Source organism: Salvelinus fontinalis, chromosome 2 (genome assembly GCF_029448725.1).
Source record: "Salvelinus fontinalis isolate EN_2023a chromosome 2, ASM2944872v1, whole genome shotgun sequence".
In the NCBI taxonomy this organism is placed as follows: Eukaryota; Metazoa; Chordata; class Actinopteri; order Salmoniformes; family Salmonidae; genus Salvelinus; species Salvelinus fontinalis.
The window spans coordinates 67728122-67741424 of NC_074666.1; the positions used below are offsets into that span (position 1 = coordinate 67728122).

A 13303-nucleotide genomic window follows, 5' to 3' on the forward strand; every position below is an offset into this window, starting at 1 on the left:
TCTGAAGCTGGTTTTCATCAAGGATCTCTCTGTATTTTGCTCTGTTCATCTTTCCCTTGATCCTGACTAATCTTCCGGTCCCTGCCGCTAAAAAACATCCCCACAGGATGATGCTGCCACCACCATGCTTCACCGTAGGGATGGTGCCAGGTTTACTCCAGACGTGATACTTGGCATTCAGGACAAATAGTATAATTTGGTTTCATCAGACCAGAGAATCTCATTTTCTGAAAGTCTTTAGGTGCCTTTTGGCAAACTCCAAGCGGGCTGGCATGTGCTTTTTACTGAGGAGTGGCTTCCCCCTGGCCACTCTACCATAAAAGCCTGATAGATGGAGTGCTGCAGAGATTCCTTCTGGAAGGTTTTCCACATATGAACTCTGGAGCTCTGTCAGTGACCATCAGGTTGTTGGTCACCTCCCTGTCCAAGGCCATTCTCCCCCGATTGCTCAGTTTGGCCGGGTGGACGGCTCTAGGAAAGAGTCTTGGTCGTTCCAAACTTCTTCCATTTAAGAATGATGGAGGCCACTGTGTTCTTGGGGACCTTCAATGCTGCAGAAATGTTTTGGTACCCTTCCCCAGATCTGTGCCTCGACACAATCCTGTCTTGGAGCTCTTTTCCTTTGACCTCATGGCTTGGTTTTGTCTCTGAAATGCACTGTCAACTGTGGGACCTTACATATACAGTTTTACATCCACTGGTTTTACTGTTTATTTCTTTTTATACATTTGCAAAAATTTCTAGACTTGTTTTGAATTTGTCAGTATGGGGTGTTTATTTGTTATTTAATCAATTTTAAAATAAGGTTGTAATGTAACAAAATGTGGGAAAAGTCAAGGTGTTTGAATACTTAACGGATGGACTGTAAATGTCTGGATTTGATTAGCGCTTTGATTTCAGCCTGATGCTGATCCATACATTAACCTGTTAAACTCTGGTGGAATTTTCTAAACAACGCCTAATATTGTATAATATCCTCAAAGTACATTTTGGTTTTAAAACTGTCTTACAAACCCATGCTTAGTACTGTTAGAAAGGTAATAACTGTGTTTCTGACACCTTTATCTGAATCCCAATGTGACTACAAGATGCAGCAGACCAAATAAAAACATACATTTACTTTTTGTGGGGGTGGGGGGGGCTAAGAGATTTAAAAGTCTAGGTTTGAGATATATATATATATATATATATATATATATATTTTGGAACAGTAGTTGGTGACATATTATATATTTTTTTACATTTCTTTTTCTCAGATCTTATAACTAATGGTGGCGCTCTAAACATGCAAATTCCCATTAAAAAACAGCCATTTTAAAAGTGCAGGGCTTGTGCAACATTACATACCTTTTACAGAAATAAAATATACTGAACAACAATATAAATGCGACATGCAACAATTTCAAAACATTTACTGAGTTACAGTTCATATAAGGAAATCAGTCAATTGAAATACAATTTTCAGGCCCTAATCTATGGATTTCACATGACTGGGAATATAGATATGCATCTGTTGGTCACGGATACCTTTAAAAAAGGTCAATATCTGGTGTGACCACCATTTGCCTCATGCAGCGTGACACACCTCTTATGTAGAGTTGGTCAGGCTGTTGATTGTGGCCTGTGGAATGTTGTCCCACTCCTCTTCAATGGCTCTGCTGGATATTGGCAGGAACTGGAACACGCTGTCGTACACGTCTATCTAGAGCATCCCAACATACATGCTCAATGGGTGACATGTCTGGTGAGTATGCAGGCCATGGAAGAACTAGGACATTTTCAGCTTCCAGGAACAGATCCTTGTGACATGGGGCCGTGCATTATCATGCTGAAACATGAGGTGATGGCGGATGAATGGCATGACAATGGACCTGAGGATCTCATCACGGTATCTCTATGCATTCAAATTGCCATCGATAAAATGCAGTTGTGTCCGTAGCTTATGCCTGCCCATACCAGAATCCCACCGCCACCATGGGGCACTCTGTTCACAACATTGACATTAGCAAACCGCTTGCCCACGCGATGCTGTCTGCCCTCTGGTACAGTTGAAACCGGGATTCATCTGTGAAGAGCATACATCTCAAATCAAATGTATTTATAAAGCCCTTACGTCAGCTGATATCTCAAAGTGCTGTACAGATACCCAGACTAAAGCCCCAAACAGCAAGCAATGCAGGTGTAGACACACGGTGGCTAAGAAACTCCCTAGAAAGACCAGAACCTAGGAAGAAACCTAGAGAGGAACCAGGCTCTGAGGGGTGGCCAGTCCTCTTCTGGCTGTGCTGGGTGGAGATAACAGAACATGGCCAAGATGTTCAAATGTTCATAGATGACCAACAGGGTCAAATAATAATAATCACAGTGGTTGTCGAGGGTGCAACAGGTCAGCACCTCAGGAGTAAATGTCAGTTGGCTTTTCGTAGCCGATCACATTCAGAGTATCTCTACCTCTCCTGCTGTCTCTAGAGAGTTGAAAACAGCAGGTCTGGGACAGGTAGCACGTCCGGTGAACAGGTCAGGCAGGCAGGCGCGCTGTGGCACCATCCGATGATAACTCCACCCACTTTGCCAAAGCACAGCCCCCACACCACTAGAGGGATATCGTCAACCACCAACTTACCATCCTGAGACAAGGCCGAGTATAGCCCACAAAGATCACGCTACGGCACAACCCAGGGAGGGGGGGGGGGGGGTTGCTACACCGCCTGGTGTAGAGGTCCCGGAATGCAGGTACGCACTACCTGTAGTGCCTTGCGGTCGGAGCCCGAGCAGTTGCCGTACCAGGCAGTTATGCAACCTGTCAGGACGTTCTCGATGTTGCAGCTGTAGAACCTTTTGAGGATCTGAGGACCCATGCCAAATCTTTTTTGTTTCCTGAGGTCCTGCTCGGTCCTCCTTTTCCTGTAGTCCACAATCATCTCCTTAGTCTTGGTTACGTTGAGGGATAGGTTGTTATTCTGGCACCACCCGGCCAGGTCTCTGACCTACTCCCTATAGGCTGTCTCGTCGTTGTCGGTGATCAGGCCTACCACTGTTGTGTCGTCTGCAAACTTAATGAAGGTGTTGGAGTCGTGCCTGGCCATGCAGTCGTGGGTGAACAGGGAGTACAGGAGGGGACTGAGAACGCACCCCTAAGGATGCTCTCGGAGGATCAGCGTGGCAGATGTGTTGCTACCTACCCTCACCACCTGGGGATGACCCGTCAGGAAGTCCAGGATCCAGTTGCAGAGGGAGGTGTTTAGTCCCAGTGTCCTTAGCTTATTGATGAGCTTTGAGGGTACTATGGTGTTGAACGCTGAGCTGTAGTCAGTGAATAGCATTCTCATGTAGGTGTTCCTTTTGTTGTGAATGTTGACCTGTTTAAAGGTCTTACACACGTCTGCTACGGAGAGCGTGATCACACAGTCGTCCGGAACAGCTGATCCTCTCATGCATGCCTCAGTGTTGCTTGCCTCGAAACGAGCATAGACGTGATTTAGCTCGTCTGGTAGGCTTGTCACTGGGCAGCTCGCGGCTGTGCTTCCCATTTTATAGTCTAATAATTTGCCAGCCCTGTCACATAAGACTAGCGTCGGAGCCGGTGTAGTACGATTCAATCTTAGCCCTGTATTGACGCTTTGCCTGTTTGATGGTTCGTTGGAGTGCCCATTGAAGGTATGCATTTGCCCACTGAAGTCGGTTAAGATGCCGAAATGCAGTCCGGTCAAGACCCTGGTGAGGACGACGAGCACGCAGATTAGCTTCCCTGAGACGGTTTCTGATGGTTAGTGCAGAAATTCTTCAGTTATACAAACCCAGTTTCATCAGCTGTCTAGGTGTCTGATCTCAGAGGAGATCCTGGGCTGTCGTGGTTACACGTGGTTTCCAAAGTCTCTAAAACGATGTTAGAGGCGGCTTATGGTAGATAAATCGCATTACATTCTCTGGCAACAGCTCTGGTGGACATTCCTGCAGTCAGCATGCCAATTGCACTCTCCAACACTTGATACATCTGTGGCATTGTGTTATGTGACAAAACGGCTAATTTTAAAGTGGCTTTTTATTGTCCCCAGTTCAAAGTTGCACCTATGTTATGATCATGCTGTTTAATCAGCTTATTGATATGCCACACATGTCAGGTGTATGCATTATCTTGGCAAAGGAGAAATGCTCACTATGTAAACACATTTGTACACACAATTTGAGAGAAATAAGCTTTTTGTACATATACACAATTTCTAAGATATTTTATTTCAGCACATGAAATACAGGACCAACACTTTACATGTTGCGTTTATATTTTTGTCTAGTGTACTGTTACGAATCCCTTTGGCCTGACAGTCTGGAGGGGATGGTAATGGGACCCGTAACACAACTCACGCAAATTATAACAGTGACAAAGTAACGGTGAGAACGAAATAACACAGACAACTTAATTACCGTCAAACACTCAGGGTTTATTTCTAAACACGCGGTAAAGGGGGGCAGGAAAAAGGGGCTGAGCTGCACCCAAGGAAAGAAATAATAAGTATTCAAAAATACCCCTAAGTTAGACTAGCCTACTTCACCAACAGCTAACTAACAAAAAAATTGTGGGTGGTCCGCCCAGTTCTAACTAGTGTTTTTAACTTCTTTGGGCTGCAAGCCCGAAGCCGGGCACAATATGACAACAGCCACTTCAAGTGCAGGGCGTGAAATTCAAAATATATTTTTTTGAAATATTTAACTTTCACACATTAACAAGTCCAATACAGCATATGAAAGATAAACATCTTGTGAATCCAGCCAACATGTCCGATTTTTTTTAATGTTTTACAGCGAAAACACCACGTATATTTATGTTAGCTCACCACCAAATACAAAAAAGGACAGACATTTTTCACAGCACAGGTAGCATGCACAAAGCCAACCTAACTAACCAAGAACCAACCAAACTAACCAAGAACCAACTTCAGATGAGTCTTATAACATGTTATACAATAAATCTGTTTCGTTCGAAAAATGTGCATATTTGAGGTATAAATCAGTTTTACATTGCAGCTACCATCACAGCTACCGTCACAAATAGGACCGGAACAGCCAGAGTAATTACAGACACCAACGTCAAATACCTAAATACTCATCATAAAACATTCTGAAAAATCAATGGTGTATGGTAAATTAAAGACAAACATCTTGTGAATCCAGCCAATATTTCCGATTTTTTTTTTAAAGTGTTTTACAGCGAAAACACAATATAGCATTATATTAGCTTACTACAATAGCCTACCACACTACCGCATTCGTTCATCAAGGCACGTTAGCGATAGCAATAGGCACGTTAGCGATAGCGAATAAACCAGCAAAAGATATATAATTTTTGACTAACCTTTAAGCTTCATCAGATGACAGTCCTATAACATCAGGTTATACATACACTTATGTTTTGTTCGAAAATGTGCATATTTAGAGCTGAAATCAGTGGTTATACATTGTGCTAACGTAGCATCTTTTTCCCAGAATGTGAGGATATTTTTATGGCACTCAACTATTCTGACCAAATAACTATGCATAAACGTTACTAAAAAATACATGTTGTATAGGAAATAATAGATACACTAGTTCTTAATGCAATCGCCGTGTTAGAATTCTAAAAATAACTTCATTACGACATCCAGCTTAGAGAGAGCTCCAGCGAGAGAGTACCCAAAAATCTGGGCGCAAACGACTATTTCACATGTTCGACAGATATATGAAATAGCATCATAAAATGGGTCCTACTTTTGACGATCTTTCATCAGAATGTTGTACAAGGGGTCCTTTGTCGGGAACAATCGTTGTTTGGATTTAGAATGTCCTCTTCTCCAGTCAATTAGCACGGAAAGCTAGCAAAGTGGCGCGAAGCTCTCCTTCCTGAACAAAGGCACAACGCAACACGTCTAACATCCCGGGAAAAAAATTCAATAATCTAATAAAACTATATTGAAAAAAACATACTTTACGATGATATTGTCACATGTATCAAATAAAATCAAAGCCGGAGATATTAGTCGTCTATAACGACAGCTGTACAGAAGGCAAAAACCAGGTCCCTTCACGCGCTCTCCAGAAAACAGGAAACTGGTGACACGTCATACAAAGAGCTTTTGTTCGGCCCCAGATCAAGTTACACACTCCATTTCGTCTCTCACTGCCTGTCGAAATCTAGTGGAAGACGTATGAAGTGCATGAATACTGATATATATCAAGGACATTTATAGGCAGGCCCTAGAACAGAGCATCGATTTCAGATTTTCCACTTCCTGTCAGGAAGTTTGCTGAGTTCTGTTTTACTCACAGATATAATTCAAACGGTTTTAGAAACTAGAGTGTTTTCTATCCAATAGTATTAATAATATGCATTGTGTACGAGCAAGAATTGAGTACGAGGCCGTTTGAAATGGGCACCTTTTATCCGGCTACTCAATACTGCCCCTGCAGCCCAAACAGGTTAACAAAGTTTACCTACGGGTAGTGTATGCCCATGGGCGAACTGTCTGGTTACCCCCTTTTCCCACTATCAAAGAAACACTCAAACACCATAACAAAACCAATACTCACAGGTGGGGACAAAGTGACATGTAGTTGCAAACCACACAATGGATCTACAGACATATGGCATTGACAGAGATTGAGCTCTAGAGAACACAACTGACAGGGTTTTTAAACCAAGGGAAAGGGAATGTGATTGGGTAGGAGAAAAGGAGCAGGTGTCTTCTGATTAGCGACTGATTGATGACTGATTGGGGAATGATGATTGTCACCTGTGAGAAGGGAGAACAGGAATACACACAGAATACTTGTATCCGTTACAGTACACATGAGGAGAAAGCTGATTTCTCCATTGTTGTAAATATATCCTCTGTCTGATTCCCAGTTCTTCCACTAGATGGCATGACGTCTCTTGGCCACTTGAAACCAGTTGTGTTTGGGTACTGGGTCACTGTGCAAAATGGCTGAATGGATTTTCAAGCCTTGGCAATCAGGGCTTTACAGTGGGGCAAAAAAGTATTTAGTCAACCACCAATTGTGCAAGTTCTCCCACTTAAAAAGATGAGAGAGGCCTGTCATTTTCATCATAGGTACACTTCAACTATAGCAGACAAAATGAGGAGAAATTCCAGAAAATCACATTGTAGGATTTTTAATGAATTTATTTGCAAATTATGGTGGAAAATAAACTTTTGTTATTGACCAAATACTTATCTCAATACTTTGTTATATACCCTTTGTTGGCAATGACAGCGGTCAAATGTTTTCTGTAAGTCTTCACAAGGTTTTCACACAATGTTGCTGGTATTTTGGCCCATTCCTCCATGCAGATCTCCTCTAGAGCAGTGATGTTTTGGGGCTGTTGCTGGGCAACACGGACTTTCAACTCCCTCCAAAGATTTTCTATGGGGTTGAGATCTGGAGACTGGCTAGGCCACTCCAGGACCTTGAAATGCTTCTTACGAAGCCACTCCTTCGTTGCCCGGGCGGTGTGTTTGGGATCATTGTCATGCTGAAAGACCTAGCCACGTTTCATCTTCAATGCCCTTGCTGATGGAAGGAGGTTTTCACTCAAAATCTCACGATACATGGCCCTATTCATTCTTTCCTTTACACGGATCAGTCGTCCTGGTCCCTTTGCAGAAAAACTGTGATGTTTCCACCCCCAAGCTTCACAGTAGGTATGGTGTTCTTTGGATGCAACTCAGCATTCTTTGTCCTCCAAACATGACGAGTTGAGTTTTTACCAAAAAGTTATATTTTGGTTTCATCTGACCATATGATATTCTCCCAATCTTCTTCTGGATCATCCAAATGCTCTCTAGCAAACTTCAGACGGGCCTGGACATGTACTGGCTTAAGCAGGGGGACACGTCTGGCACTGCAGGATTTGAGTCCCTGGCGGCGTAGTGTGTTACTGATAGTAGGCTTTGTTACTTTGGTCCCAGCTCTCTGCAGGTCACTCACTAGGTCCCCCCGTGTGGTTCTGGGATTTTTGCTCACTGTTCTTGTGATCATTTTGACCCCACGGGGTGAGATCTTGCGTGGAGCCCCAGATCGAGGGAGATTATCAGTGGTCTTGTATGTCTTCCATTTCCTAATAATTGCTCCCACAGTTGATTTCTTCAAACCAAGCTGCTTATCTATTGCAGATTCAGTCTTCCCAGCCTTTCTACATTTCTACGTTGCTAGACTGAAGCCACTCTTCAGTAAAAGGCACATGACAGCCCTCTTGGAGTGTGCCAAAAGGCACCTAAAAGACTTTGACCATGAAAAACAAGATCTTTTAACACCTGGACTACTGTTCAGTCAATTTGTCAGGTGTCACAAAGAGGGACTTAGAAAAATGTCAATTGTCTCAGAAAAGGGCAGCACAGCTGGCCTTTGGATGTACACAGCAAACATTAATATCTCTCCTGGCTCAAAATAGAGAGATTGACTTCACACATTTTATTTGTTAGAGGTATTGACATGCTGAAAGCACCGAGCTGTCTGTTTAAACGACTAACACAGCTCAGGCACCCATGCATACCCCACAATACATGATTTTACAGTCCCTAAGTCCAGAACAGACTTTGGGAGGCGTACAGTACTACATAGAGCCATGACTACATGGAACTCTATTCTACGTCAGGTAACTTATGCAAGCCCAAATATAGGCACAAACACATGCATACGCACACAATAACATACGCACTATACACATACATTCACATGGATTTTGTGTTGTAGATATGTGGGAGTGGAGTATGGGCCTGAGGGCACACACTTAGTGTGTTGTGAATTCTGTAATGAATGTATTGTAATGTTTTAAAAAATTGTATAACTGCCTTAATTTTGCCGGACCCCAGGAAGAATAGCTAGGCGGCAACTAATGGGGATCCATAATAAATACAAATAGATGTTAGACACACATTTGGCTGCGATTACAGTTTAGTAATTCTGGGCAAATTTCTAAGAGCTTTCCACGCCTGGATTGTGCAACATTCCCATTATTATTTTAAAAATTCTTCAAGCTCTGTCAAATTGGTTGTTAATCATTGATGGACAACCATTTTTCAGGTCTTGCCATAGATTTCCAAGTCGATTTAATTCAAAACTGTAACTCGGCCACTCGGAAGCATTCACTTTCTTCTTGGTGAGCAAATCTAGTGTAGATTTTGCCTTGTGTTTTTAGGTTATTGTCCTGCTGAAAGGTGAATTAATCTCCCAGTGTCTGCTGATAAGCAGAATGAACCAGGTTTTCCTCTAGGATTTCGCCTGTGCTTTTATCCCCAAAAAAATCCCCTATCCTGAACGATTACAAGTATACCCATAACATGAAGTTTGAAAATATGTAGATTGGCCCCAAACAAATCACTTTTGTATTTAGGACAAAAAGTTGATTACTTTGCCACATTTTTTTGCAGTATTACTTTAGTGCCTTGTTGCAAACAGGATGCATGTTCTGGAATATTGTTATTCTGTACAATTCTGTCAATTGGGTTAGTATTGTGGAGTAACTAATATGTTGTTGATCCATCCTCAGTTTTCTCCTGTCACAGCCATTAAACTCTGTAACTGTTTTAAAGTCACCATTGGCCTCATGGTAAAATCTCTGAGTGGTTTCCTTCCTCTCCGGCAAGGGAGTTGGGAAGGACGTCTGTATCTTTGTAGTGTTGGGAAACCACCCTGGTCTTTGTAGTTGAATCTGTGTTTGAAATTCACTGCTCGACTGAGGGATCTTACAGATAATTGTAGTGGTGTGGTACAGAGATCAGGTAGTCATTCAAAAATCTTATTAAACACTATTATTGCACACAGAGAGTCCATGCAACTTATTATGTGACTTGTTAAGCTTATTTACCGGCTTTTCACAGTTATTTATTCGTAGAAAGCGAGTGGGTTTGGGTGTCAAATCTTAGTAAGTATCGGTAACCCGGTTCCCACTTTTTAACCCTGCTATGAACTGCCTATTAAGGGAAACCAATGAGACCCCTCTCTCCATCTGTCTTTCTATCAGTTGTTAGATCGTTCTCCAGGAGAGCCCGTGGAGAATCCAGCTCAGGACAACACAGGTAACCATGGCAACTAGTATTCTAATATTACAAGGTTTAATTACCTCAAGGGTGGTGAAGCATTATGTGTGTTTTATTTACCTGGAGGGGGGGTATGTGTGTGTGTTTAGGTCTGGGGTCATCGTGGGACAGTGTGAAGTTTCAGCTTCACGCCCCTCTGGTCACTCCCTCCTCCCCTGGAGACCAAACCAGACACCCCACACGCAATCCAACTAACACAGGTGTGTTGCATACACACATATACAAACACAAAAATGGCCTGGGAATATTAATCTAATTTCAGTTTATAAACCCACCTCCACCCCTGTGTGTTTGCAGGTCAGGTGTCAGCCCAGCTCAGGTCTCTCCTGGCGCAGTTCCCCTCCCAGCCTGACAGGGCGGGGCGCTCTCTGCAGTTGCTCTCTACGCTGACCCATGGGTAAACCACAGACACACACCTCTTATGAACTTACCTGTCCACAACAAACATTTAACAAGCTGTATTTCAGAATGTTATTGGTGCTCTGAGCATTCAGACTGCGGTTTATTGTGGCTGTGTATTGTGTGTGTATTAAGGTTTGTGTTTCATATTGTCTATTTTTTATTTACCTTAATTGAATCAAGGAGTCACCATTGAGACCAGTGTCTCTTTGGAGGGAGCCCTGCATATACATTACCGGTCAAAAGTTTTAGAACACCTACTCATTCAAGGGTTTTTCTTTATTTTTACTATTTTATACATTGTAGAATAATAGTGAAGACATCAAAACTATGAAATAACACATATGTAGTAACCATAAAAGTGTGAAAGAAATCCAAATATATTTTATATTTGAGATTCTTCAAATAGCCACCCTATTATAGCCGTTCATATAATGGCAAGAACAGCTCAAATAAGCAAAGAGAAACAACAGTCCATTACTTTAAGACATGAAGATCAGTCAATACGGAACATTTCAAGGACCGTGAAAGTTTCTTCAAGTGCTGTCGCAAAAACCATCAAGCTCTATGATGAAACTGGCTCTCATGAGGACCGCCACAGGAGTGGAAGACACAGAGTTACCTGTGCTGGAGAGGATACGTTCATTAGAGTTACCAGCCTCAGAAATTGCAGCCCAAATAAATGCTTCACAGAGTTCAAGTAACAGGCACATCTCAACATCAACTGTTCAGAGGAGACTGCATGAATCAGGCCTTCATGGTCAAATTTCTGCGAAGAAACCACTACTAAAGGACACCGATAAGAAGATACTTGCTTGGGCCAAGAAACCAAAACATAGAACAATAGACCGATGGAAATGTGTCCTTTGGTCAGGTGTCCAAATTGGAGATTTTTGGTTCCACCCGCCGTGTCTTTGTGAGACGCGGTGTGGGTGAACGGATGATCTCTGCATGTGTATTTCCCACCGTAACGCATGGAGGTGGTGGTGTTATGGTGTGGGGTTGCTTTGCTGGTGACACTGTCTGTGATTTATTTAGAATTCACGGCACACTTAACCAGAATGGCTACCACAGCATTATGCAGCGATACGCCATCCCATCTGGTTTGGGCTTAGTGGGACTATCATTTGTTTTTCAACAGGACAATGACCCAAAACATACCTCCAGGCTGTGTAAGGGCTATTTTACAAAGGAGAGTGGTGGAGTGCTGCATCAGATGACCTTGATTTGTTTAACACTTTTGGTTTCTACATGATTCCATATGTGTCATTTCATAGTTTTGATGTCTTCACTATTATTCTACAATGTAGAAAATAGTAAAAATAAAGAAAACCCCTTGAATGAGTAGGTGTCCTAAAACTTTTGACCGTATTGTCCAATTTCATGAAATACATAAAAAGCAAAATACAATATCAAACAAATAAAATACAGCATACTACACTCTTGAACATAGAAACACAAATGTACACAATATTTACAAAATAGTGAACACATTCTTCATTTATAAAAATCCTCTGTCTGGTCTGTATAGGTCTGATGGTGAGTGTGAGGAGAAGCCGAGCCGCCTGAAGAAGAGTGACCCACTCCTCCGGAACTCTGGAGTGTCCCGAGTAACTAGTCAGGGGTCCGGGTTGAAGGGTCAGGTGCCGGGTATGAGGGGCAGAAGGGGGTGGCAGGGAAGGGGGGGAGCGTGGAGATGATGTTTTTGTTAAAAAGCTGTTTGAAAGTTTTACCACATCACATATGTTTTTGACTTATTAAAATCTACTTTTTCTATTCATGAGGTTCTGTGTGTATTCTAAACAACTTTTTAATATATATTTTTTTAATTGAACCTCTAGAGCAGGGGTGTCAAAGTCAAATGGACGGAGGGCCAAATAAAAAATTTAGCTACAAGCCGAGGGCCGGACTGTTCGAATGTTCATTGAAAATTTTTTAAATGACGCATATAGTCTAGTGAACCTAATTGAACCTACTGAAAACCTAACAAATATATTCCAATATGATCAGATAAATAAAGCAATATTTTCTTATGGCTCTGTCAGTAATCTTTAATTTTCAACAGACACAAAAGACAAATTTCCTTTATATAAAAATCCCCATAACATGAACATTAAATGAAAGAAACCGGTATTCAAGGCACCATCAGTAGCCTATATTTTCTATTTTAGCAAAAGTGGGCTAAATTTACTTCAAAGAAAAAAACAATAATAGCAATTTTCTATCATCCACTCAACTGAAATATTTTTAAAATATAATTGGATTGAAATACAATAAAATAAAGTGCAAAAATCTATTAATCAAAAACAACACTTTGTTTAAGGAGAAGTAACATGCAGTGAAAACAAATATTAAACTTTAACTTTTAAACTTGAACTGAGTAAAAACTCTAAATATGTGATTGCACAGTAATGTTCACTTGTTTGAGGTTGAGGGTGATACTTGGTGGTGTCCCATCTTTTCCACAAGTTCATCAATGTTCGGGGTAAGGCTCTGAGCTGAGGAAATCCTCAGAATTGAGTGGAGGTGTTCAGCAGTAAGTCGACTTCTGTGTGATGTTTTGTTCAGGTTCATCAAAGAAAACAGTTGTTCACACAGGTATGTGCTGCCAAACATAGACAACGTTTGAGCAGCCTGGATGCGCAGCTGGGGCATTGTGTCGGGGAGGAAACGGGCGAACTCCGCAGCACCCACTGCCGCATATTTTGCCCTCAGTGCATCATTGCATTGGAGGTCAATCAACTCCATTTGGAGGTTTGGTGGTGAGCTTTCCACGTCAACAGCAAATGGGTTACCGAGCAGTTCCAACCTGCTTTTTTGTGCTTCAAAGTCAG

General features: G+C 42.0%; 1 protein-coding gene across 6 annotated transcripts in view; it reads left to right on the top strand.

Moving 5' to 3' along the window:
- cntrob (centrobin, centrosomal BRCA2 interacting protein) overlaps window positions 1-12247 on the top strand; it is a 31628-nt gene extending 19381 nt beyond the window's left edge. For all 6 annotated transcript variants that reach the window (XM_055883347.1, XM_055883373.1, XM_055883356.1 and 3 more), the window contains exons 18-21: window positions 9995-10049; window positions 10160-10270; window positions 10368-10467; window positions 12001-12247. In XM_055883347.1, coding sequence (XP_055739322.1) covers window positions 9995-10049; window positions 10160-10270; window positions 10368-10467; window positions 12001-12169 — 435 coding nt within the window. In that variant the 3' untranslated portion in view covers window positions 12170-12247. The remainder of the gene's footprint in view (window positions 1-9994; window positions 10050-10159; window positions 10271-10367; window positions 10468-12000) is intronic.
- The last annotated feature ends 1056 nt before the right edge of the window (window positions 12248-13303 follow it).